Source organism: Penicillium macrosclerotiorum, assembly GCF_028827735.1.
Source record: "Penicillium macrosclerotiorum strain IBT 26536 chromosome Unknown utg000010l_segment0_segment0, whole genome shotgun sequence".
NCBI classification, from domain to species: domain Eukaryota; kingdom Fungi; phylum Ascomycota; class Eurotiomycetes; order Eurotiales; family Aspergillaceae; genus Penicillium; species Penicillium macrosclerotiorum.
The window spans coordinates 2,350,693-2,377,369 of NW_026643089.1; the positions used below are offsets into that span (position 1 = coordinate 2,350,693).

At 48.0% G+C, this 26,677-nt stretch overlaps 6 protein-coding genes across 6 annotated transcripts; 3 read left to right on the forward strand and 3 right to left on the reverse strand.

Annotated features, from left to right (window-relative positions):
• Positions 1–3,985: 3,985 nt before the first annotated feature.
• On the reverse strand, positions 3,986–4,261 carry N7462_010463 (uncharacterized protein; the record flags this gene model as incomplete). The annotated part of the gene is made up of 1 exon (XM_057082177.1): positions 3,986–4,261. The coding sequence occupies one exon, from the start codon at positions 4,259–4,261 to the stop codon at positions 3,986–3,988; it is 276 nt and encodes a 91-aa protein (XP_056929217.1).
• A 159-nt stretch (positions 4,262–4,420) lies between these two features.
• N7462_010464 (uncharacterized protein) lies at positions 4,421–4,915 on the reverse strand (the record flags this gene model as incomplete). The annotated part of the gene is made up of 1 exon (XM_057082178.1): positions 4,421–4,915. One exon carries the CDS (start codon positions 4,913–4,915, stop codon positions 4,421–4,423), a length of 495 nt encoding a protein of 164 aa, XP_056929218.1.
• A 1,956-nt stretch (positions 4,916–6,871) lies between these two features.
• On the forward strand, positions 6,872–7,922 carry N7462_010465 (homeobox domain-containing protein; the record flags this gene model as incomplete). Its single annotated transcript, XM_057082179.1, has 3 exons — positions 6,872–6,937; positions 7,004–7,723; positions 7,785–7,922. 3 exons carry the CDS (start codon positions 6,872–6,874, stop codon positions 7,920–7,922), a joined length of 924 nt encoding a protein of 307 aa, XP_056929219.1.
• A 7,286-nt stretch (positions 7,923–15,208) lies between these two features.
• N7462_010466 (intradiol ring-cleavage dioxygenase) lies at positions 15,209–16,303 on the forward strand (the record flags this gene model as incomplete). Its single annotated transcript, XM_057082180.1, has 1 exon — positions 15,209–16,303. One exon carries the CDS (start codon positions 15,209–15,211, stop codon positions 16,301–16,303), a length of 1,095 nt encoding a protein of 364 aa, XP_056929220.1.
• Positions 16,304–21,815: 5,512 nt separating this feature from the next.
• N7462_010467 (Transcriptional activator of proteases prtT) lies at positions 21,816–24,068 on the forward strand (the record flags this gene model as incomplete). The annotated part of the gene is made up of 5 exons (XM_057082181.1): positions 21,816–21,979; positions 22,211–22,603; positions 22,677–23,090; positions 23,142–23,371; positions 23,431–24,068. The coding sequence occupies 5 exons, from the start codon at positions 21,816–21,818 to the stop codon at positions 24,066–24,068; spliced, it is 1,839 nt and encodes a 612-aa protein (XP_056929221.1).
• Positions 24,069–24,558: 490 nt separating this feature from the next.
• Positions 24,559–26,460, reverse strand: N7462_010468 (alpha-amylase; the record flags this gene model as incomplete). Its single annotated transcript, XM_057082182.1, has 7 exons — positions 24,559–25,285; positions 25,349–25,511; positions 25,572–25,800; positions 25,871–25,979; positions 26,036–26,151; positions 26,209–26,247; positions 26,302–26,460. The coding sequence occupies 7 exons, from the start codon at positions 26,458–26,460 to the stop codon at positions 24,559–24,561; spliced, it is 1,542 nt and encodes a 513-aa protein (XP_056929222.1).
• Between the last annotated feature and the right edge of the window lie 217 nt (positions 26,461–26,677).

Here is a 26,677-nt window from a genome sequence, read left to right on the forward strand (position 1 = left end):
TCAAACATATGGCATTCGTGTCAAATGATCAAGATGTTGCCTCCTGATATACAGTATTCTTGATGAGTCCTGGCTCAAGCCTTCAAAAGACCCTTACTTGATTCTTTTCTCTGCTTTTTTAACGAGCTGGCCTTACTCTTAGGGCGCCAGTAGATTGGAAGGGATTTTATTCTTTTCTGTTCTTCTATATGTCACTTCTCGATATTTAGCGATATCACTCCTCGAACAAAAGAAGTGATCAAATGATATTCGAAGACAATTAGAGAAGGTGATGTATGTTTGCTTTGATTCCTTTCCTTTGGTGGACCTGGTGCATTATCTATGCGAAACCCAAGGCAACGCAATCGACTATAGCTCTAGGTGTATAATATTAATGGTTAAGATCATTGCGGATAGCAATAAGCAATAAGCAAAATTTCTACTTTGGATAAAACTGTTGCAAGCAACTAAATGGAAAGACAAGGCATATCGATGCGAGTCATGTTTCTCATCCAGTAACTAAATGATACTGTACAATAAGACCGTCATTGTTGAGAACACGATTCTGTTACACGGTGATATCAATTAGCGAACATGGACAACCAGGTTACAAACATGTGAAGTGACTTGTTTGCTTGGTAGGTGTGTCGATGTGAAATCAAACGATAGCATGTGCCTTGGTGAGACACCCAAGGCCCCGGTATGCTGTGTCAACTCGGGCCCTTGCATTGGCCCTTCGTAACCTATCGTTCAGCTGAAACAACTATTCTGAGATGGTACTACATACCATGCCTTATATTGAGCCGAACACCTGCCACAGGGATGCAGGCACGTTGGGCCGTGCTGTGACGGTGACTAGGAACCTTGGCTTCCTAGAAAAGTGACAGGGATCATGGAAGGAGCGTCGAGGGTTTTCGGACAATTGAACCGTCACAACCTCGGCAAATACTGTTGTCCCTCGAGAATTTACGACTTTACTAATCCAGTATTAATGGTCTGTCGGGCAAAGTGGGTGTGTGGACCTTGCACAGGGAAATGGGTGTTTACCCGTTTACAAGATTCATCTTGGACGAAGACATCGGCGGATGTGTTTCCCAGAAACCAGGAGGCTGGGACGCAAACCAAAAGAACCTAGCTCAAAAAGAAAGGTGACAGGCGACAGCCGAATCCCGTTCGGCCAACCCGGCATTCCTTACATCTCACTGGATGCCCTGCGTGGGCGGCGCCATCCCTCACATTCCGAACTGATATTTACTAGGCGACTGATGCAGCTCAGATTTCAACCTCGCCTCACTAGAACCTGAAATCACATCCATGGTAGTGGGAACTCAGAAATTGAGGTATTGGGACAAACTATTGACGAGGCGAGGGTATTAGCAAGATCTAGACAAAGGGGGAAATTTTCCTATGTAGTATTGTGGTTGGCGATCATAGTGGTTTTTTCCTACACGCGCACTGGGCTCGTGAGGATCGACTCTTACCTATCTGATTTCTGAGTAATAATTGACAGTTAATGGGGAATGAATTAAGGTTCTTTTTCTTTGATGTTTATTAATCTAAGTTTATTATACCTTCTTTAATTTCTACCCCCACTGCCGTCCTACTATTCTATGATGGCAGTGCGGACGCCTAGCACCCCTAAAAATGAGGAAATGCCGATCGCCCATACCCAAGTACCGGGAACCCAGGTCGCACGATGACAAATTCCTGCATGGCGCATTGCGCGACGTGTTGAATCCCATGGCTCTGGAGTAATATTTCCGCTGTCCATTCTCCGGGTCCTGAGAGGCGAATCCCCGATCATGATGGGCCGCGTCAATCCCTGGTGCAAGATCCGATGATCTGCATCCCTTCTCCATTTTATGCACGATCTCGGATCTCGCGAATGGGCATGCTATGACGATCTCGCCTAAGTTTCAATTATTATCAATTTTTTCTCGTGCCCGGGGGGCAGGGGGAAAGCCCGCAGGAGAGTTTTGGGCGCCGGTGGTTTCTCTTTCTTTTCTTTTCTTTTACTTTTTTTGGGGACCATGCATTTTTTTTTCCTTTTTCCCGATTGAGCGTCTGTATGTTTGTCAAAAGCGAGAGATCGTGATTTCATCTTATTGAATTTCAAATCCCATGACAAAAAGAAAGACAAAACAAGATATAAATGGAATCAGATCATGGTAGATTGCAAGGGGATTCAAGTTTGACTGGGTTTCCCGTCACAAACGCCCCATCTGTTGCCTAGGATCTGTCACCCTTGGATGACGGGCGAACCATGTAGACACCGACCGATCCAGATCCAGAACCAAAGCTTCCACGAGGCTGGATCCCCAATTCCCCATCGGCATCCGCAGTGGCTCCGACAAAGAGGGAAACAAAAGAAAAGAAAAGCGCTAGGAAAGGAGGGCCGAGCAATTCTGATGGGTGGATCGCAAGCACATTAGCCACTGCTTGACACTGATCGCGTGTGTGGCGTCCTAAGCGACCGAGTGAGTTCCCTAAGCTCCGGGGTTGACTGCCATCTTTAGCGAAATGGTAGCTACTATATAATTATTCTGCGTTTTCGGATGGGTCAGACAAACCTTGATCTTAGATCTAGTGATTACAGCGGATCTAAATTGGACCAGGGAGAGATGATACCTGGTGAGCGTCTCATGCGGAGGCCGCCCGTGACGTTTGCTAGTGCTTTTGAAATCCTGGAGTGATTGATGCAACTACTGACTGTGGTAGGATCGACTGTCCACCATCATCAAAAAATTAGAATACGATCCGCGATCAGCTACCCTCCTTGGTACCGAAAGAGAAACATTGCGAATGTCATATTCGTGGAGTTGACCGGGTTCAGAGTGATGCGTTGAGGGCCAGATCACTGCGGCAGTGCCCTGGACCAGTGTGCATGATGAGCAGCCCCGTACTTGGACTATCTATAGTTCGGTCTGAAGGATGGCAAGCAAAATCAATGTTGGCACTATCTGGCACCCGACCAGGAACATCACCAATGAAGAGTAGGCGAAGGTTGGGGGCATTTGAGAGAGAGGGGAATGGACTCGCGCTTCTATACTAAGCTAGGTAGGTGGGTAACCCCATTGTTCGGGAGTATTGAGCCTGATTGGAGTCAGGCTTCGTGGGGTTCACACAGCCAGCTGCATTTCTGTGCTCACACAGCTTTCTTGGTGGCTATGTTGTGGTAGTTGTAGTGGATCTAGTACATCCTTTGAAAGCCTTGTCCTCGCCAACGTAGAAGATGGCGGCACACAGAGTAAGAAAGACTGTTCTGGGAGGAAGAACCAAGCGAATGGTTACCTTTTCCGAGGCAGGAATTAGTTTGTTCTTCCACGGATTGAGGACTGTCCTTTCGCTGACTATAATTCGATATTTCGGTCACGTCGCCTGAAAAGCTGACCCACATCAAGTGGGTCTGTGATGCCGGAGCCAGCATGAAAGGGATTCAGGAAACTAAAGTGCCTAGTGACTAGTGTCAAGAGCTGAACGACGCCAGCGCACGGAAGGTAGATGTACGCGATACGCGAGCCGCATGGCACGGTTGATCGATTGTATGAGGGCCGATCGCGGGAGTAAGAAAAAAAAGGAAAAAAAAAACGCGACGCTAGAGCAGTAGGAACACCACTGTCAGAGAGCCATGTCACATCGAGGCATACATCTGTATTCCGTACTCCGTGCCATAGTCATCCATTCTCCATAGTTAATCAGGGAGGGGGGGGGGGGGGGGGGGAAATCCAAATCCCGAAACCTCTCCTGGCCAATCTGTGCTGTAGACTTTCCAACACTGCGTTATATTATTTGTGTAAATAGGGCCCGCTTTCATGTAGAAGAAACATAGGAATGTCTAGAAACTGGGAAGTTTGAACGGAACTTGGCTCCCACCGCATGTTTCGTAGTACAGAGGACGGCACTCCAACTTCATCCAACTCCATCCGATTATACTCCAACTACTCCGTATATCCAGCCACATCCGGCCTCGCCCCCCCTTCTTTGTCCCCCTAGCGGAGCCTGAGACTCAAGAACATGAGATATCATATGCACCAGTGTGCTCATGGACACTGTTACGCTCCTCAACAACCCCCCCCATCAAGCCCACCTCGCTCAACGCAGCATCACTGTCACCCCCTTCCATGTTGAGCCAACCATCGTGAGGGAGGCGAAGAAGAAAAACTTCTAGCGCCATCACACGGCGTCGCGTCATGAATGGAGTCGGCGGATTCTTCGTGTGGGTGATCTGACGTACGGAGCGCGACCGCGGCGTGGATCCGAGCTGGCCACGCCGCTGGTTCATCTGGCAAGTGGAGTTCATTGAAGAACCCCTACGAGAAGATCGGCCTATCCCTGTCCTGGTAGGCATCGATGTGCCAAGGCCACCACACCATGGATACTACCAGCCCCTCTGCTCCCTGTCGTGGTCGCTCTTTGGTCGATCGATCTCCGTGGTCTCCGATCAGAGGCCACCCAACTGGAATCGAGCCGAGGTGCCCGTCATTCTGGGGCCTGATTCCTCCCGCCTTTTACTCGTCCTGGCGTCTGGCTTCTCGTTCGCCTTCCCCAGAGAATCCAGCACCGACATAGTGGATTTCCGTCTGCTCCATCCCGGGGGACCGAGGGGAGGGGGGGAAAGAGAGGCGAGCAGCACGATTGGCTCGACTAGTTTCATCGCAACGAGGTACAAGATGCGATCGGTTAGCCCCATGTACAATGGACCGCCCAGTTCTCCTGCGGAACAAACATTGGGTCTGGTGTCCTTGTTCCCCTCAACCCACCATCCGGGATAAGCTCCTCGGGACGCTTCTCGATCCGGCTGGTAGCCAGTCGCAGCCCAGCGTGGCCCTTCTGACACCACCGACGATGTGGACCCCCGAGCCCAGCGAGGGACAGCCCGGCGATCTTTCCCTTGGGCTCGGAGACCGCTTTCTGGGCTGGCGATCCACTCCCACATTTGTGATCTGGGTGGGGAGTGACTTTTTACTTTTACCGTACAAGCACAAGTGTAAGTTTAGGTAGTTGGACTCTGTCGTGTTCCAGCCATGGTCAAATTATGGCATCTGGAAGATCCTTTGCGTCCACTTCGGTTTCTCGGTTTCACGCTCCACGTTCAAACCAAATGCTGACAGCCAGTTTATAGCATGCCCATGACCATGACCATGCTGCCGCCCTCGGGGATGGTTGCCCCACTAAAAAAGCAATCTATGTCTGGTTCAAGTATTTGAATTAATTAACTTCAGCTTGACTCAGGTACATCGTGAATGGCAGAATGCCACACTCCACTTTCGGAGTCCTCCCTGCCTGAGTCGCCTCACAAACCTCTCTCTCACTCCCCCTTCCTCACCCATGTTCGCTGCGGCTGTTGCTCCCGGCATCCTCCCCCCTCTGACTCCCCTCTTCCCCCCTCCAAAGTTTGTCGGTATGCATCGACAACACCTGTCGGAGTCGCCTAGTCTTGTTCCATTCTTCGATCTGTCCCAAGAATAAATTGATTATGGATCCTTTTGAAAGCCCTCCCCCTCAAAAGACTCGGGCGGACTTTTCCGATATTTACCCATCTTCTAGGGTACTATCTGTACTGTCTTGATTGCTGACTGTCATCAATTTGCTAAATAAGCATGTCTACTCCATACTGATGTCAGATTATTCAATGGATTTGGGTTTCTGGATTTTCTGAGATCGGATTTCATGTGCCGTGGCTGAGAGGGCAAGAGAGGGGGGATCTTCAGATACACTGCGCCTACTACTTTGCCCCCATTTACTGACCTATCTGGAGACCGGAGACCGGAGGACGGAGGACGGAGGACTTGGTATACTATACGTCGAACAAAAATCATCTTGATTCCAAGTTGGGCGCCTGTGGATATGGATTAAAAAAAGGAAACACCCTAAGACTTTATTTTACTTTTTTTGTTCTACTTTTTTTTATTCTCTTTTCCATCGAGGATCCTGTCCATCTGATCCGGTAAACCGTCTTGGTCCAACCTTCCACCCCCCTCCCCAACTAATTAACTAATTAACTAATGTACTAATAAAATCCAAAGAAGAAAATAGCGCGGAACCGGGGGGGAGGGAGGAGTTCTTGATGGCCCGCCACCTGATAGATCCTGGCGCTAGCAAGACACACTATTCCAGCTTGACAGGAACCAGAGTGATCCTTGGCGCTATCTGTCAAGGACAACCTTAAGGGTGCTCCATAGGGTTCTTGATTTTCACCCCTCTTCTCCGCTCTGCATGCCTTGAGGACACGGAGCAGTGTTGGTGCTCCGTAGTTTGTGGCTCCCAGTATCCACTCTCTCCCACGATCGTCATTTTTCTGGGCTTCCCCCCCTCCCCCCTGTTCTTCCTGTTCCATGGACATGTAACAGCCGGGTCTTGCGTCGGATGTCTTTTTTTTTTTTTTTGGTATTTCATTTTCGATTTTCGAATTCCGTTTTTTGAAATTCAAATTTCCCTTTTTTGATTATTATTGTTTTAAATGTACAGGGCCCTGCATTATTTCGAGGACCAAAAACCGCATTTCCATCTCCTCCCGCTCTCATTCCCCAACCTTGCATAACCTTGGCCTCTCTGCCATGTCAACGTAAAATCAGCCCAGTTTCCCAGGTGAGTTGCCTTGAGAATCGCCCCATCCTACTTTACTCTCTTCGTCCACCTCCCCCTCCATACCTTTTGTTCCTCCTCTCCATACTTTCTGGACCTTGTCGGGATTCGATCTTGAGCAGACTTCCAATACATCATACCATCGACGAAACTTCGAGCTCTAACATCGCGTGTGACTCCCATAGTTTTGGCCCAATCTGCGCGTTATCTTGATTTTTCTAGTTCCTATACCTGTCTTACCCTCCTTCTCTACCTACCATCCGTTTCGTCTATGTCACGGTCCCGTGGGTTGGACGAAGATACCGAAATGGCCACTTCCTACGCAAACAGGGCACCGGCTAGCCACACGCAGACGCTCCCATCATTTCGCGAGGTGGGTTCAAAACCAATTAGGTTGATGCACTGCTGGACACCCGCTCACAAATTCCCCGATCTATAGCTCCTTCCACCGCACCTTCATGATGAAATCGATTCCTCTGCGTACTATACTTCCCGCCACCAATCGCAGGAACGCCCAGTATCTGGCCATCAAATGGCCGCCGATCCTAGATCTATTCCCGGCTACCCTTCAAACCCGCCTGCAGAAATGACCTATAGGGAGCACCCCCGTGAATATACTACGCGGACTGGCGAACATCCATCCCGCCCGATGAGCGACCACCTGTCTACGAGAATCAGCGACAGCACATCACGAGGCCCTAGTCCGAGTCTGCCTCCAATTCGAGACCTTGGATCTATGCCTGACCGCCAAGGTTACCCAGATAGCAGGATGGCGGCCCCGCGGTCCGACCCCTTCGCCGTACAGGATTATCACCCGGGCCAGCCGGGCTCAATGCCGGGAGCGATGGGAGATCGACGAACTGCAGAGCCTTACGGAACTCCGATGATGCATGCTCAGCCGGCCTACGGCGCCCCAGCAATGGCGTATGCGAGCGACGTGGAACAGATCTCGGCGCAAATGATGACGCATCCTCAACAGGCCAACTTTGGTATTATGGGCGACCCTATTGATCCCAAGACCAAGCGTCGGCGGGGTAATTTGCCCAAACCCGTGACGGATATTCTGCGTGCTTGGTTCCACGAGCATCTCGACCATCCTTACCCTACTGAGGAGGATAAGCAGATGTTCATGACTCGAACCGGCTTGTCTATCAGCCAGGTATGAACATCTCAAGAAATTGAAATTGGAGTCTTTCGAATGCTGACACTTCGGTTCACAGATCAGCAATTGGTTTATTAATGCGCGGCGACGACATCTGCCTGCCCTGCGTAATCAAATGCGCAGTGGCGACCACGATTCTTCCCGGCAGTCTCCGTTTAGCGATATCGACCAGGAACTGCCCTCTCCCCGCCATTAGACCTTCCATTTGATCCAAGGGATCCTCGATCTGGTCCGCATATACGGTTCTATTCTTATCCACGGCCTTTTTAGCAGTCCCGCCTTGGTGTCGCGGAGCGAGCCTCTGCATCGGTTTAAGATTTCTTGATTACGGCCTTAATTTCCATACACTACACGGCGTCAACAAACGTTAGCGTTCATTTGATTTACGACTGGGGAGGTTTCTTCCCACCATTTACGAGTCATGGGGTTTGGTATACGGCAAAGGGGACATAGACTGGCATTTTGGCTTCATTGCTTTTTTTTTGCTTTTTTTTAATTTCCCTTTGTACTTTTCTCTTCTATGTCTTTCTGAAAATTGTTTCGAGATTGTTTTGTTTCTATGGGGTCTCTTGCCACCGAACTCGGCAAGATATTGCCTGCCCGATATCGTGTTTTTGATACCCTCTTTTTTCCCTTGCTTCTATTCGTCTATTTTGTTTTGTGTTTGTTTTCTGGATGTTCTTAACAAGCGGGCTTGTGTTGCCGGAATCAAATGGGCAGCGGATTACGTTGGGATACTTTGGGTTTGGCACAGGAAATTTTATCATCGGTCGTTTTTTGAAGGTTTTTTTTTTCTCTTATACTTCTGTTCTCGAACCTGGCTCGCCCTATATCACCCCAGGATGGGAGAAAGCAGAACCCAAGACATTGCATTTCCAGGTGTTCTTTTTCTATCTGCAAATCAATTACAAGCCTTGCATGACAGACTCTTCTATCTTCTTAGCTCCGTATGCCTTGTGTGTCTCGTATGCCATTTGACTCCTCTTGTGACTCCTAGGTTCGATGCCACAGTAGATGTACAGTACATCCCCCGCCTAGGAAACTTCGACGATCTCGTAATATTGCACGCATGACGGGAAACGTGGATCATGCCTTACGCTTGGGCGGCACGGAACCACTTTTTGTGGCCAATCCAATAGACGATCTTCACGGCCCCCCTGGGAGCTGAGCGCTGGAGACGGCTTTTCAGCTATCGGGGCTTCCCACGAGATCCTGATTTTGGGCGCTTTTGATGACGAAAACCAACTCGGCTTTCCCGGCTAGAAATTCCAGGATCCCTGAATGAATCCCATTGTTCTCGAAAATGGGGGCTGGTCGGAAAATACTTGCAAGCCGATCCTCTTAACTTTCTTACCTTTTGGGGCCCCCCTGAATCCCATCAACTCCAGACATCCTCTGCCGGGACAGGACCGCCCGGATCAGCCGTCGTAGATTGCCGAGGCGTCTCATTATTGAGACCGATTCTTGGGCCCCAATCTAGAGACCATGGATCCATGGCATTCCCCTGAACTGTCACCTTGCGACTTGCTACTCAAGTCCATCTAACGATTCTCCATCTGACCCAAGTCCGTTCCGGTCCCAACCACCTCCGACCTGCCACTCATGTAGACCCACCACGACCCAAAGATGCCGACCTGAAAAATCAAAACCCGATCGCGATGCCTCCGTTCTCTCCCCGACACATGACGTCGATTTCAAACTCTACTCGGTCGGTCTACCCCTTTTGACAGCGCTTAAAGTCCGGCTCGTCCGCGCGGTTAATGCCAGAGGAGCCATTTGCCGAAGCCCCTATAAGGCTCCATCCCGATTTTCCTCCCCATTGACGGGAGAGGAGGCCCTCGGAGGATTGGCCATGGCACCCATGGCTGTCACTTTCCTGGGTTTTCTCTGTTGTACTTGTACTTGGTTCTTCTGGTCCCGCAAATGTGGCTGGCCGGAGATCCTTTTGCTTTCGGAGATGTCAGCCCGAACTTTGGTCCACCAGTCTGGCACGCCAACGTGGAGGGGAGGAGGTTAAGGTTTTGACGGACAGAAGCATTTGGGCTTCGTAATACCATCTGGTTCGTCACCAATGAAGCTCGGGCCCCAGTAGGAGGCCCAGGGTTGGGCCAGCCATGCGAATCCTCCGGATTCCGCTCCCAAAAAAGAAGACGATCAAATTTCCACATGGAGAATACTCGGTGGGATTCTATGGGCGTTCGACTCCATTCTATCGAAGGCTTACGAGGCTGAAATTGATCACCCAGAATTGGAGTGGGTTTGACCGGAGCATCTTGTGGGACGGTGATACGCTGAGCCGCACTTTGCATCGATTCCTTCTGCCCACTTTTCGCCCGAGACAAGCTGACACCGAGCCCAATTGTGGCTGCGGCCCCTGACCAAAATAGGAGGATGGTCATTCAGAACGAAAGAGGAGAGGCAAAAAAGAAATCAAAAAATAGAAGCGTGCTTCATTTAGGTGCCAGGAGACCCCTGAAAGGCTCCATGGTGCCAAAATGGCCGATATAATCAACCAAAAAGTGCACGAACGTCGATCGGTAAGGTCGGGATTTCCGCCGATCGGGGATCATTAGGAAATAGAAATTAGCATTTCCGAACGAGAGATTGGGCACCAGAAAATGAGAATTCCAAATTGTAGGGGAGCATGATTTAGGACAATGACAGAAGCCTCCAAATTGGAGAAAGTATCAAATCAACTTAGACTTTCCAATTTGGGAAATACGAAGCATACTCTCTCGACTCCATGTATTTCATGCACTCCGTTCTTTGTACAGCACACATCTTGCATGCATCAAGGGGAACAAGGGCATTTCGTCGATAGACGTATATCCGAACGACTATTCACGATCATCTATTCATCGCAGTAGGATCTCCGCATCAAAGCGCGGTTATGCATGCTCGAAAGCCCGATGCCCCAAAGGAGACAAGAAAGATGCTTGGAACCAGGGAAGATCCCAGGAAGAAGAATCCTAACGCGCTCTGGCGAAAGTGGCTCTGGAGCAGCACCCAATTAAGAGTAGCAGAAGTATAGAGCCATCCCATGGCCGCAACGCCCTGGTCGTGCCCCAGGCTTCCCGGAGGCACCAATGCAGATGGAACCCGACGCATCACATGGCGGTGAAATCCAGACATGACGTCCTTGTGCACGATGGGGTGTCACAGCCGCTGGAGGAAGCTGCGAGGAGCATCACGTCAAGGGGGCTTTTGGTCTGGGCTTCGGAGCTGTCACCTAGGTGAATGTGAGCTATCTCATGTCAGGTCGTGGAACGATCGTCGATCGATGCGTTCATGAGCAGTTCGTAATAAGCTGCCCGCCGCAGGTTTAGCTTTGCGACGGAGTACACGGAGAAAAACATGACATGTCGCGAACCCCTTGTCTCGTCCAATCCCTATCCGATCTTGGGTCCTGCTCGTGATGCAACCCTGCCTCCCATGCGTCTTCCTGGTCGCATGATGGGGCAAATTCCAAAAAGCAAAAAGCCAAAAAGGCTAAAAAAGAATGAATAAGAAAAAGAAACGAAATTTCCAAAAACAACACCACACATCATAATCCCAAGCTGTATGGCGCTACGGTAAGCATATAATAGCAAGGCATATGCTGGATATGCTAACTGAATGGGCCGATCTTCCTTTGAATTCCCGTACTCCGTACTTGGACGTACTTAGACATTGAGGAACAACGTGCCAAAGCTTTGGAATCGCACTATTGAATCTTGTGGCGGGGGCTCCCTCTTTTTGGAGCGACGATCGCCCGCCCCACCGTTCTACACGTAGCAAAATCAATAGTGCCGAGTAGCCTTTCCAGAGTCGCATTAGCACGGAGATTTTCGGATTGCGCTTTTTTCTTCTGGAACCATCAACCGAATGATCGGGCACATCCACCTGGGTGTAGTAACGGGTGCCTGTGGACCACGTCCTCCACACGGGAGGCATTCCCTTTCTGGTTCAGTGGCTGATATCACAATAACGGGGGGATTTCTACTGCACTGCACTACGTAAGGCATTGGAGAATCCGCAATTAAAGAGGTCGGTCAGGCAGGTCGGTCAAAGAGACAACCCTGTGGCAAGGAGCCTGAGGGGAAAGTTGGCAGTTGATCTCTCATGTGCACATGCGGGAAGTATTGGTGCATACTCGGGGATGCTTCAAGTATTCTGACGGCCGTGCAAAGTCGGGAGATGGGCGCCACAATGCAGTCAACATGTGGTGTGGCCCTCTCGAGCAAATGTCCCAACTACCGGCATTTTCTATCCTGAACTCCGTATACAACATTGAACAACATTATTATGACATAGAGAGTTCTGCAGGGATGACCCCAGACCCCATGGAAGACCCAGCCAATCAATGCATGACTCGGACTACAATATCATATATACAATCTAGTAGGTATTTTCATTTTGACGGCATTTCCGCAGGCACTGTGTCACATTCCCAGGATTACTCGCTATCTGGAACTGTGTTATACCTAAAATGGCACCCCAGACATGTAACATGTACCGCAGCCTCATGTCCTGTGGAACCTTGAAAGCCCACAAATCATCATTTGCCACGGTATGCGCCAGGATGCTGAACCCCGTTACAGAAATGGAACCAAGCGGCACTGGGTAACTCTTTCTTTTGGTACCCTTCTAGAATATACGTAATACCACTTCTATGGAATTTCCTATCTTGGTAATCGCTGATAAGGGCAAGAACATTTCAAAACAGGCAAAAGTCTAGGCCGGAAAAAAAGCCAGTCACCAGGAGGAAAGAGATTAGAATGCTTTAGCACCAATGGCGAATATCTGCGAAAGGTTCACAGTATTCGGCCGGCAAATTACCGCCAAAAGGGCTGTACGGGAAACCTGCCGATGGACCTGGTATAGCTGCTTACACAACTATGTTCCGGCCTCAATTCATTCTAGTTCTATATCCACACAAAGAAGCTCATTTTGGAGGCGACTTTAAGTGCGTATCTTGGGCATAGAAGACAGGGCTTTCCGTGCGGGTGGCATGATGCCTGCGGCTAGATGAGGTACAGAGGGGAAGTAAGGTGACGGGTTAGAGACCCATTTAAGCGCATTTTAAGTAGCCCATGAGGTTCAAAAGACCGGGAGAAAGACAGATTCGGCATCTTTTGAAGGAAAAAGACGGAAAATATAATGCTGGAGTTCGCTAAGCCGTCGCAACGAGTTTGCAGTCCCCCGCCGCGAAGACAATCTCGCAACAGAGGCGGCAATTGCGTTATGACAGGTCTTGACGAGGCTTTAAGGCGCCTGCCAGGAAGTGACTTACTCCGGATTCAGGTACTCTGTGATATAGGTGACATACCCTCGTATCCTGAATATCATTTTTTAGGTTCTATTCCCAGCTATAGTGAATCATCAATCTGTATCTAGTTTAAATTGTTACGTTATAATCCAACTTTCCATATCAGAGATCAAGGTAAGCAAAAAACATTGTCATTAAAATGTTATACAGTGCATAAGTATGAAATTTGAGTATATGATTGATGGTGATCGATTGGGCTAAATCAGTCTGAGCATCAAGCTCTCGAGCTAGATCGGGCTTGCTCTTCTACCAGTACCACCTTGCTTGGTTGAAATAACACAATATCCACATATTTTGTCAATCATATGCGACTTGGGCATTTGAGCATTTTTACTAGACCCAGGTCAAATACGAGCATGTGAGAATGTTCAAATGAGAACATTGCTGTGATACATAACTCACAAATCTGTGTGTTGACTTCATACTCGTGTTAGGGAGCATCCCAAGTGTCTGAAAGAATTGAATTGTTTATAGTCCCTGGCCTGCGGGGACCAATGATCGGCACCGATGCGTGTTGTTTAATCCAGATGCTGAGTTTCGGCCCTTATGAGAATACCATTGAATTATTTAGCTCACTAGAGTCTCACGCCACTGTTGACTTTAAATTCAAGTAGAACTGAAAGATTCCTACTCTTAAGAGTCGAAATTTCATCCAAACATATCCCAATCGATTTGAAGTATGCTCCTGTCTACATAGTCCTTCTTCTGGCGAAGACTTCCGCTTTCGCAAGAATTAACTGTACAGTTAAGAGACATCAGGCTACCTTTTTTAGCTGGTCATCTTCCAGTTGATTGGACGATCAATCTGACAAAGAACGCAGCTGTATCCTCAGTTAATGATCCGAGTTGCCACAATGTTCTGGAGCATGAGGTTAGCTGATGGTCTCTCAAGGCTCTCTGTGGCCCTCCCCCATCAAGGGAATTTTCTCCCCTTAAGTCCTCTTGACTTTTGTCCCATCACAAGCCATTCGTCAATAAATGGCTTGAGAAAATAACCAGGGTGGAGTTTCTCCAGTAAGTAAATAGGGTATTCTTAGCTTCGCAAATGAACAAAAAGATGATAGAAAAATAAAAGGATTGAGCCTCTTCCTGTGGAGCTTAATTGAACGAAATATGAAGGTTCAATCCTGATGTACGACTTTTCAGATATGCTTTATCAAGTTGTAAAATGCTACTAGTAACTCCGAAGAAATTAAAATAAACATGATATAGCGAGGTGATAGTCATACAAGACGCAAGTTCCGAGTCGGAGTCTGATGAACTAGAATTTGTGATCGATGAAGAACCACTGCTAGTTTGTCCAGATGGTGATATAGGTGAAAGATTTGCGTGAAGTGTAACCACCAAAGCATCTAATTGGGAATCTAGAGCATCATCAAATACGAAATCAAATCGTCTGAGTAGAGCAGTATCAAGAGATCAAAGAAAGCCACACATGTTTATGCTGCCGCAAGTTATGGTACATAGCCCTAGGAAGTCTTGATACCAGCACCATACGCATGACAAGCTTCTTCACCATAGCCTTCCATGATTATCGAGTTCTCGCACTGGCTTTAACATTAGGTCTGAAGCGAAGAATGAAGCCCTGCCAAGGGCGAGTTGGACGGCCTGTCGAATATTTAGAAAGAGCGAACTAGCTGGCCATTATTATCATTATCAGAAAGAGAGCGATAAAAGATCGGAAGAGAACGATGAGAGCATTAGTAAGTAGTTGGAGTCTCGATTAGATATTCTCACGCTCTCAAATAAGTCACAAATTCTACTCAGATGAGGTAAAATTTCGGACTCCGAGATAAAGATAAGAGGTATGAGCCTCAATGCGTTACATCTTCAAATCGACCATGGTCATGGTTAGATATTTAGGTATTTTGAGTGTGCACGGCGATACGCGCCATTTTACTAACTATTGCCCCGCTTTTGAGCTCAATTATTCAAATTGACCAATGCGATTAATGCCATGGAGCATGCTAGAAGTTTTTGAAACTCCATCGCTGCTGTTGATTGCTCGGAACTTTGGCATCGGCCCCACCATTTCCCCTCTTGGGGCGGTTTTGGACATTTGCATACGCAAGCTCGAACTCGTCAAAAGTCGCGAATATGCCACTTTCTCTTCAACGAGCCTCCATATCTTTCATGTGTGAGAAGCAAATCTTCTCTATACATGTTGCGCAGCTATGTTGACCAGTCTATTCCCGTTATTTATTGCGATCTGGTTTGCAGTGCTCTGTGCAACCCATCCTGCCGGATATGACGAATTCCACGCTTATCGAGCCGCAGATTTGAGAAAGCTCACCGAGAAAACAAATCATAGACTGTCCCGATGCAGTGATAACCTCAAGAAGCGTGGGATCCAGGCCCGAGCTGAGACCCGTCGCGCTGCTTTACTCCAGTCTTATCGCCAACAACGTCTTGATGCCGGCCTAGAGACGACCGCTTATAATTCTAGCGCTATGAACCCCTTCGAATCTTCATCGGTTCTCGAAGAAACTAGTTGCGCCCTGACTCCCGAATCAACCATCGGACCATTCTGGGTTCGTGGCGAATTTATTAGATCGAATATCACGGATGGAGAGGTTGGAATTCCATTGATACTAGATGGCTATTTCGTCGATGTCAATACCTGCGAGCCTATCGAGGATTTATATTGGGAAATTTGGAGCTGCAACTCAAATGGGAAATATTCCGGTGTTCTGGAGCATCACGATAGCCCTGCGTCTAATCTTAATTCAACCTTCCTAAGAGGCCTACAGAAGACCGACAGGGACGGATCGGCCCAGTTCCAGACTATTTTCCCCGGTCACTACCAAGGACGAGCGACCCATATCCATGTCCTCGCTCACGTTGGGGCAACTGTACTTACCAATAACACTCTGACTGGAGGCCATATCCCTCACATCAGCCAGTTGTTCTTCGACCAGAGTTTGATTGAAGCAGTTGAAGCCACCGAGTCTTACCGGCAAAACTCTGCCCCCATCACTCTCAATTCGGAGGATGGCATATTTAAAGAAGCAACTGGAGGAGGCAAATATAATCCTATTCTCAGCTACCATATGCTTGGGGAAAAATTGACAGACGGCATTCTCGCCTCTGTAACCATGGGAATTGACGTATCGGCTAGCTACAGAGCCCCCTATGCTGCCGAACTTACCGACCATGGCGGTGTTGCTCATCATAACGGCTGGCGTGAGCTCATGCCTACTTTTCAGGGGCTAATTCACTGGTTGAGCGATATGGCCAAGCGGCTTTGGATTTCGATTCTTTGGCTTTGATCTGACTTTGATATGAGACTTGATGGATAATTTTATATCCCCCAATTAACTGAATTTCCCAAACCAAGGTTGTATTACAACTCTCATTTCTTTGCCCTCCCCCCCCCCCCCCCCCCCCTTCCTCCCCTCGTAGAAGTCAACATCTGGGCAGTGGCTCATCTTCGAATTTCATTCATCGGCTATTAGATTAACGACTGATCCTCTTTCTTCTGCAAGTCCTTATGTGTCGCAGAATATACTCTGGCCATCTATGCGAGAGCCACGTGTTTTTCACTGTTCAATCGACATATATATAAATGCAATGAAATGAGCTAAAGAATTGCCAAAAAGCACCACTCGTTTCTCAAACCGAATGATCAACGTGAACGGGATGAAGCCAAATGGCTTGGCTACAGAAATGCCATGCTGATCATGAGATTCATCATAAAATTTTGATTTTGGATGCTTGTAGGATGGCTCTCAATTGAGATTTGATTTGAACAAAGCAGGAGACCTGAGGTCGCTCTGTCATAGTAGAAACATGCTTTCTTGATAGGCTTAGTGATCTTGAGGCGAACCTAGAAAAGAGTGGCTTTCTGAGTGCTCCTGCAAGTCTTTGGATTGCCATTTCTGAAGCAGTGATAAAATAATGTCGACCCCTCAAAACAGAGTCGGCGAATCAACTGAACATTCGCTTTCAAAAAGTGGGATATCGCCTTCCATCAGCCCACTTGCCATGCTGATGAAACGAATGAGAATTGACCCAGTCAGTTTGGCATGGACATCATCGGCTGTCATCTCAGGTAGTCATTTTGACATGAGCTGTAAGTAAGTTTCATAGGGATAATCGAATCTCAAAGTACAGTGCTTACAATTCCCCTCACTCAGTAGCATATGTCACCTTTTCAGCTATTACCAAATTATGTGCCAAAGGAACCTTGAATCTCGCGCAAGGGAAAACATATTGGCAAAAGAAATGGTATTTTCGCCTTCCATTAAGATCAGGTAGAGTGAAGATGAAAATTGTGCTGTAGTTAAAGATTATAAGGTAGAAACCCGAATATCAGTATGATGATTCAGTTGAAGACGCTCTCAGTACGCCGAGGTATTGGCAGAAGGAGGAGACAAGATATTCAAAACTCTAATTCAACAAACTACAGTTTGATATAATTCTTTCCTATAGACTCTGTCCCTGTCCCACTTTGATTGATTGTCACCGCATTTTTGGGATTTCTTTTGTTAGCCAATCATAGACACACTGAGCAGAGTGAATAGAACAGTTCAAGCTCTCAGGTTTTGCGTCATCACACAAGTCAAAGTAAGCTTGTGTTATGAATCATTTCTGAAGATAAGTTTAAATACCTTCAAATATATCATCTTGGATGCAAATTTTACACCCTTTCCGCGGCTTTCGATGTTGCCCTCGTGAAGATAGGGAATTGAATGTTGAATTGAAAAGGATTGTGACTGCCATTTACAAAAGTCTGATGGCAATGACCTCAAAAGAAAAGCCAGAGAAGGTCTTTGGAGCCTTGAGCTTCTAAATTACTTATTGATATTACTATCATGAGGCAGAAAGAAAACGGGATAAGAGTTACTTCCAAACTGTTGATTATATATGCCATTTATATAACTAGTAGATGGAAAATTGGGCAATTTGGTACCGGCGGCTCCAAAGATGCAGGGCATTAGATAAAAAGCCAATAAATATAGCAGGGTGACCATTTGATAGGCTCTATACTGAATGCTGAACAATTCTATTATGTTCATGGATAGCATTTTCTCTTGAAAGGGCCAAATTATTGCGATCATGCCCATCTATACGTTTGCACACTAATTTGCTTGGATCCCATTTACCTTAGTTCCCTATTAAATCTCAAACTCCAGCATTAGTGTGTTTTATCCAAGGCCATGATGTGAATTTTTGCCTTGCCAAGTGTCTCGAGATATTGAACAGCAAGATCGAGTCTCATATTGTACTTTTCAGTCATCGCTTAGGCCTGAAACAGCAGCTGGATTTGTCCAAACAAAGGAGGCCTTAATATAGCATAAATTGCCTTTTTTTCAAAAAAAAAATATTCTTCAATATCAACCATCTTTTCGAACCGTTGATAGTAATATCTTACTCTTTTCACAGCGTGCAGCTGTGCTGAGAAATATGTAGCGCCGACCGAGGCTACTTGCCACCAGAAATCTACAGATGTCATTTATAGAAAAGAGATAGATGAATCTGGTGGTCCAACCTACCTGAATGATTGGGTCTTAGTTATCATTTGATTTCGTATGACGTGTGGTCGCTACTGAGGCAATTTACTTTCGGAGTAAATTTCGGAATAATTCGTGTAAGCCAGCGCAATGCATTTCAGTCGACTTTTAGGGTACTATCTGCGAGGTGCTGCTTTCTGCAAGTAGAAATATGCATTGGGAATTCAAAAGTGTCATACAAAGAGACTCAAAAGTCTTATCTCTGAGACAGGACGGCTTGGCCCGGCTCACTGACCCGCTTGTCACCCGCAGGAGCACATAACGGTCTTATCTGTGAAGATGAACGACTTTTGTGAAATGGTTATTCACGGCGACTAACCAGGATATCAGCCAGGGGATAACGAAGCCTACTATGAGATGTCGTCATCCTAGTATAAGTGGTCTAGGAACTGGGAAGCACCCCTGCAGTAAATGAGCGAAGCTCCGTCTGCTAAACGACCGATTTCCCTCCAGATTCAGAGAAAAGGGAAATATCTTATCCCGCCAATGGCAAATTGCCCATGCATATAATATCATTCAACCATGGGGGAAGCTCTCTAGGAGATCGTGATTGGAACGAGCCTATGATCATCATTTATGATTGGTACGATCACTTTCAGCTAAAGCTTGGCTGTAACATTATCTAGCTTTCTTGGGTGATTGCCCGCATAAGCGCGCTCGGCGCCCTGTTGTAAGAATCCTGGAATTTTCCAAAGTTCTCCTTCAAACCTCCTGGTCTTGCGGGCGGGAGGAGGCGTGGCCAGGCTAAAGCTTCCATGTCGTATCCACACTTTCCTCGAGTGGGCCACTAGGTCTAGGCTGCAGCTTGAATCTTTGCGAATCTTGCTAGGATACGAACGACCGTCGGAGAGGGCGCAACATCGAGGGTGCTAGGCATTGCTTGACATCACACAAGCCATTACATCCAGTCTTGGCATGGCCATCATGAAAAGTCGATCATCACCCCTTCATGTTAGATGTGTAGAACCAGTGTTTTGAGCTTGGGAGAATGGGGAAATATGGAGTAGCATGCAGCAAAGGGGATCATGCGCCTGGGATGCGCACTAAACTTCCCCACGAACTTGCTAACGGTTCTCTATCTGGCCAGTTTCCTCTTTGTCTCCCCTGTTTCTCCTCCCCTTCATGTTCCGCTTCCCCTCAGAGGACTGAATTACCCCGGAAAGCCAAGGAAGGAAGCCAAGAAACCCAGATCGGCCGCCAGCATATCAGAGGGATTAATTTTTTTTTGGACTTCTGACCGCTTCTTTTTATCGAGCTTCCGTGTTCAAGGACCGACAGCACACTAGGCCTTAATTTGGAAGGCGCTAAGTTGTCTGCAGGAAATATATATTACCACTGGAACGAAGTGGAGCCGATTGTGGAGAGGCACCATGAACCTCGGATGATGCTTCTGCTTGGACTCGCCAAAGAACCACTTAGCAGCGTGCGATTGAAAAGAGACTTAGCTTCATAGCTGATTTTCGTTTTGTCTAGACAACCGAGCCCGTTTCGAGTTCCACCGGGGATCCACGATCCTAGGTTTAGATTTGGCTCTGACTTGGGGCGGAAAATCGAGACCTCGATAAGGCAGAGAAATTAACCAATATTTCCCCGGGGAACCCGAGGTGGGACAAAACCCCCAACAATTCAAACAGACCACATAATCAAAGAGGGATCTTGCGATTCTGTGTGAGCCAACAGGCGCTGGACACCGTGCTCTCAGAGTGGCCGCGGATAGGTGTCCATGTCGTGCCCGACTCGATATCGTAGCTCGCTAACGGATAAGGCTAGTAGGGGCCCATGCATTAACCGGCTAGAGATCCGGCGTTAGCCGAGTCTAAAAGTTACAGTGTCGCATTGCTTTTCTAACCCCCTGGTCCTATTCCCGAATTAATCCTGGAAAAGCCACTGGGCCGACTAGAATCTCCAAGAGAGCCACTTGCACATGCTAGACAAGTCGTCAAATCGCCCAACCGCCAAACATCCGGAGCCTTTTTGGGTCTCCACTTCCGGTCCTATCCATGGCCCGCCCATGATATGATATCAACCCCACTTTGCATGCTCGCTATGACAAAGAAGAGGGGGAGGAGATAACTCGTGGTCATTAAGATTAGTATGCAAATCGATGAAGGAGTTGAAGGGATGTTTTTCCCGGGCTCCAAGCTCCCCAAACTTGCAGATGAACGAGCTCGGAGAGTTCCGCCACCTCCTGAGAGAACAATCCAGAAGGCACTAGATAAGCAACGTCTACCAGTCAGAATGAGACGGCCAGCATGGCTGTCCAAAAAAAAGAAAGAGAGGCCAGAGGAGGCTGAGGATCAGCGATAAGACCAACTCAGCACGTCGACACTAGAACGTAAGGCCCCTAGAACGAGTGGAGGGCCCCGGCCTGAACCAACGGGTCTCAAACAAGTCCCAAACGACTGTCAGTAGCAATATAGGGTACGGAAAAGGGTATTTAGTATGTCCAAAGAAGTCTCCACCAGTACAAAATGCCAATCATGGCCAGCCACTTCGACAAACCATGCTCCGCTCTCCCCGCTCGGTCCTGGCTCAACTCAAACACACACGAAATGAACTTAATCAAGCAGGATGGCCGTCGCTGGTCCAGCTGCCCTCAATGGACTGCTCGGAACCTATCAACTTCCAAACTTACGAACTAATGAACTAAAATGTACTAAGCCTACTCAACCCTAGCGGGAGTTCTCACCACACGAATCCAACATGGGGCCACCCTGACCCCTCCCGCCCCGAACGTTTCTAGACGGCTCACATCGGGCGATGAGCAGGGGCAGAGCAGGTGAGCCAATGCGCAACTATCACCCCCTCTCTGGCTTTCATCTCGTGCAGCAAAGCCCGGTCATCGCTGCCTTTCTAGAAGCCGTGGCGAAACATCAAGATTGGTGGATGCCTTGCACACTTACCCCAGGTCCGCAAAGTGGATCACGTACCTGCGCAGCTGGCGGAGTCGATATCGTCAGAATCGGCGCCTTGTCGCAATTGGCTGGCGCAACACGGACTGCTATCTGTTAAAAGCCTCGCTCTCCACCCGGCCATTCTATGCGTAAATCATTTAATGATCTCCGTCGTCGTGAAACTGGGCTCGCCAGGGTCCAATTGTTGATCCCTCGTTCTTTCTACTTCTCTTGGCCTCCTCCAAACCAATCCTCAAATCCATAATATCTCCTCTACCTCTCCCTTTCTCTCTAAATCTATTGCTTCTCTTCCTCTCGATCATTACTAAATGTGTCCCTAACGCAACATCAATGAGCCTGCCCCTTTCAGAAATATGACAAGAACAGACCCTGTAAATAGCTCGTCATGGGAGACGAAGAGCATTGCTGCTACGGACGATGGCCATCGAATTGACTCGGTCGGCCAAGATTCCCGTCCTCGAGGGCGCATTCGTCGCTCCATGACCGCTTGCAATACATGCCGCAAGCTGAAGACCCGGTGCGACTTAGATCCTCGGGGTCATGCCTGCCGCCGTTGCCTTTCTCTCAGGTATCGATTCTTTCTTGACTCCCTTCTTGTTGCTCCGGTATTCCGTGCGGTAGTGGTCTGCGGAGAAATATTGCATTGATATACTCCACCCGTTTGTTACCCCACAAGGAAATCTCCCAAAGAATATTACCAAAGATCCTTGCAATATGAGGTTCCTAGGAGCTAATTTCTGCTGTTAAGGCTCGATTGTGAATTACCGGAAACACAGGATCGATTTCAGGATAATGCGTCCACATGGTCTGACGCCAATGCGACCATCCCCTCCATTGAGGAGCGGTTGGTTTCCTTGGAGCGTGGCATGGGCGAGATGATTCATCTGATGCGGCAAATGGTCAATCAGCCTCTTAATGTCTCTGGGAGCCCTCACTCTCATACCACCAGAAGTGTGGACGAGACGACTTCTTCAGGTGATAACTGGCCTATGCCACCCTTCACTCTCAAGCCGGTCCAATTCATCCGAGATTTGCAAATCGAATGTTTCCGAGACCAATTCTCCGCCGAAGCAGATTTACTGGGTGACGTCGTGTCCCAGGGTATCATAGATGCTAAACTCTCCCTGAAGCTGATCGAACTGTGAGTATTAATAAGGTGACACTGTATACGGTGTATACGAGAGAGAAAATGCAAAGGCTCACAAAAACACTAGCTTTGTCGATTATTTCAGCCCTTGGGTCTCAATAGATCTTTCTACCAGCATTCAGCGGACAGACACCCTCCTTTTTAATACAGCCTGTTTGCTGGCTTCCCGATATCTGCCTGGAATGCCTGCAAATACTATTCATGAAATTTCTCTTCAAGTACAAAATGAAGTCACCAAGGCACTTTGGCGGAGGTCTCCATTGACAAGTGATCTGCTCCAGGCCCTGGCACTGCTTTGTCTCTACCCTACATCGGGCCATAAAGAAGGATTCGTGGACGGCTGGTTATTGAGCGGGATCTCAATCAACCATGCATTAATCTCTTTCAATTTCCTCAATAATTTACCCCTCAAAAGTGTTTTAACCGATGGAATGCTCCCCCAGATGCGCCTCTGGAACACGTTTTGTCTCACACATTTACAGTAAGCTTTTGCTACTTCTTCCAGCTATAGGCTCTTTCTGACAAAACGCAGCTCTTCCTTCGGCTACGGGCGCCCGGTCAATGTGCAACAGTATCATCTTGACCACTGTGGTCGGATTCTAGACCATCCAAGGGCTACTTCTGAAGATGGCCGGATCGTTGCAGAAATCCAATTATACCGGATTGCTCTCGGACTGCAGAGTAGTATTCAGCGTCTTCGGTGCGCCGAATCTGAGTATGAAGAGCTTGAACGATGGAAGATGGAATGGGCCCATCTTCTCAGTAAGTTGTTCTATACCCTTATGGATATTTCCACCTGACAACACTAACCAAGAAATCAGCAAACGAAGGCCAATCCACTCTTGAACTCAGCATCTGGTTCTGCCAACTTCTCCTCCACCGCACCGCATCGCGTCTCCAACACGATTCTGACCGACTCATCCAAGAAATCTGTAGCAATGCACGGCTGATCATATCCCGGTCTCTACAAACTCGCTTTTCGGCCGCGCCAGGGCTGATCGATAATGTGTATTACATCATCGGTTATGCCGCTCTGACCCTCTGCGACTACAACCCGTCAGATCCATTGATCGACCAGGTGCGAGCCTTCCTGCTCCACCTCGCCCCGAGCAGCGATCACTTGGCATACCGGATTGCTTGCATCATAGGGGAAGTCCAGCGCCGCTACTCCGAGGCAGCCTCTGCCGATCAAGCTTCTCCGGGAGCAGAGGTGCTTAAGAGTGCCCTCTTCGCCGCACCGCCTCCCCGTGCTGGGAACATAGATCTTACGCAGCTGGTACCGGGTACTATGGAGACTCTAGTTGAGGGCTTCGGTTGCTTTGACCATCTGCTACCGCCTAGTTATGTGCCAACTCAGTCAACATTTTCTGCACCGACAATGTTCCAGCAGCACCCCACATCTGTGACGGGTGGTGCGATGCCTGTGGGCCTGGTGCCACGGGCGCTTCACGATTTCTGATCTCTGAGAGCAAGCATCAAATGATTCGGAGTTAGAGGATTACAGGATTACAGGATTACAATTGTTGGCTTAATGGTGGCATAGGTTGGGGGACTCTCCGGGGAAATGGGTATAATGAATGCAGTTTTATTTGTTCCTTCGAGGTGCAACTTCATTTTCTTCAGCGTAGTCAAATAAAAAAAAACCTATGGTGGAGTTTCATCTCTTCTCAGTCCGATATACCCAGGCCAGACACCGTACATATCTCTATAGTCTTATTATACACAATAAACACTATCAGCAGAGGCCATATCTACAATATATATTATCGATGTCCTCTCTCCTGACTTTGGCGTGACTTCCGCTGACATACACTGGACTTGGTTTTCCCCTCCGTTTGGCTGACTTCCATGTAGAGCAAAAAAAAGGAATTGAATAAAGAACTAATAATTCCACTATCAGACTATTGTGATCGCGAGTCACATACTACCGCCAGGGCAGAAATGTAGGCCTACGAGCAAATACTCGACCCCGTCATCTCCGAGCTTGGGTATACAATCCTTGGCTCACCGCTCGCCATTGGCACGGGGACATTCCCATTCGAATCCACAGTGATACTAGCACAAGTGATAATCTCCGTCAAAGTCATACCCGCTCCGTAGCCGGTGTTACCAAGGGACAGTGTGTACTCGCTCCCACTCGCGCCGAGGTTTGAAAGGACAGTAATTGTTTGTATACCGTCGTAGCCCTTGCGCATGGCCAGGGTGGTGTCATCTTGGTAAATTGGATAGTTGTTGTACGTGATATAATCAGAGCTCTGACTAATAGCATGAGAGCGGATCGAGTTTGCTTTGGCGATCAATTTATAAAGATCGCTGTCGGTGCTATACCCGGAGAGCCAAACTGCCTCGCGGTTTGCCGGGTCGCTGCTGCCACTGTAGTGTTGCTCCTGGCCTGCATAGATGATTGGGATTCCGTCCGCCATGATAGTGAATGTGGCGACGTTTTTGGCGAGGGACATGTCATCGGTGTACCTGGATTGCGTGATTAGGTCGATGCTGTTCTTCATGAAGCGGGAAAGTGAAGCATACGAGGCAAAGCGTGGGTTATCATGGTTTTCCACAAAGGTTCCCAGGAGAGTTGAGTCGGAGCAAGTGGATTTCACAGTGTTAATCATGTTGTAGAGGTCACTGATGCTACCACTGGTTGACTGGAAAGCTCTCAGGAGCGGATAGTACCTATTCCAATCATATTAGCCGTTTTGAGTGGCTCAAATTTCCCCCTAACAACCGCAGACTCACATGGGGTAATTAAGCAGGCCGTCCATAACCTCCTGATACGGGCAAGTATAATCCGCATCGCCATCAAAGACTTCTCCTACGCAATAGACGCCGGCTGCTTTATTATAACCTGGCCAAAAATCCTTTTGGACATGTTTAACAGTATCAACACGCAAGCCATCGACTTTTAAGCCCTTGTTAGTGGAAGGTAATTGGTTGTGCGTGGAGATTATCAATGGCTTACTAGAGTAGTTAGAGACGAGAGAGCCGACCCAGTCATACCAAATATTCTGGACATCGGTTGATTCTGTATCAAGATCAGGCAAAGAGACAGTGGTATCTCCCAGCCAGCAATCTTCCACATTGCTTTGGTTGCTATAGTCTGTGACTTCACAATAAGAGTGAAAATAATCTTGCGAGTTAAATGTGCCGAAAGTACTATAGTCGACAGTGTTACCCGCGCCTGCATAGCCCTGTTTTATATTTTATTCAGAATGAGAGCTTGTTGATCTCCTAATAGATTGTTGATAGTCGTCGACGTACCAGGTGATTAGCCACAACATCGACCATGAGGTACATGCCGCGGTCGTGCAAGGCTGAAGCCAGCGATTTAAGATCATCTGCCGTGCCATATTTGGAATTCAGAGAGTAACTATGTTTCATTAGTTGAAAATGATGAGAACAGTTTTTTTTGGGATGCACACTAACATGTCCTGTTGCCAGTAACCATGATATGCTGTCCCATCGCCCGTGTCCTCGGTCAGTTGGCCAGTCACAGGGGTGATCCAGATGGCCGTAAAGCCCATTCCCTGGATGTAATCCAACTATTCTGGTATTTAGAGATATTTTTTAAAAATAGAGATGGACAACTTCAAACTTGCCTGATTGATAATACCCTGCCAAGTGCCACCGCAATATTCCTAAGAAAGATTCAGCCATGGATTATGAAAAAAGCCGTCAGCAACGGAACCTACTCTGGCACTAGTATCACAACTAGCAGTTGTAGAGCCGTCCGTTCGTGCGAACCGATCGGTCAGCATAAAGTAGATTGACTGTGAGCGCCACTGCGCAGGGGTTGCCGCCATCGCTGAGCCGATGAGGCCAGCGAGCCATGAGAAGCGCCAGACAGACATTATGGAAATGTATTATCTGATGAACTTGACGCAATAGAGAATACCTCTAGCGAGAAACACGTTCGATTTATACCAATCGTTCTTGACTGAAAGACTTCACGACCCTTCACTGGGGAAATACCTAGCCAAAGTCAATTACCATGTGCTCCGGGAAAAGCCACATCAGGGCTGCCCACCGACCGGCTGCCCCAATAACACAAGCATCAGGGGAAAATCC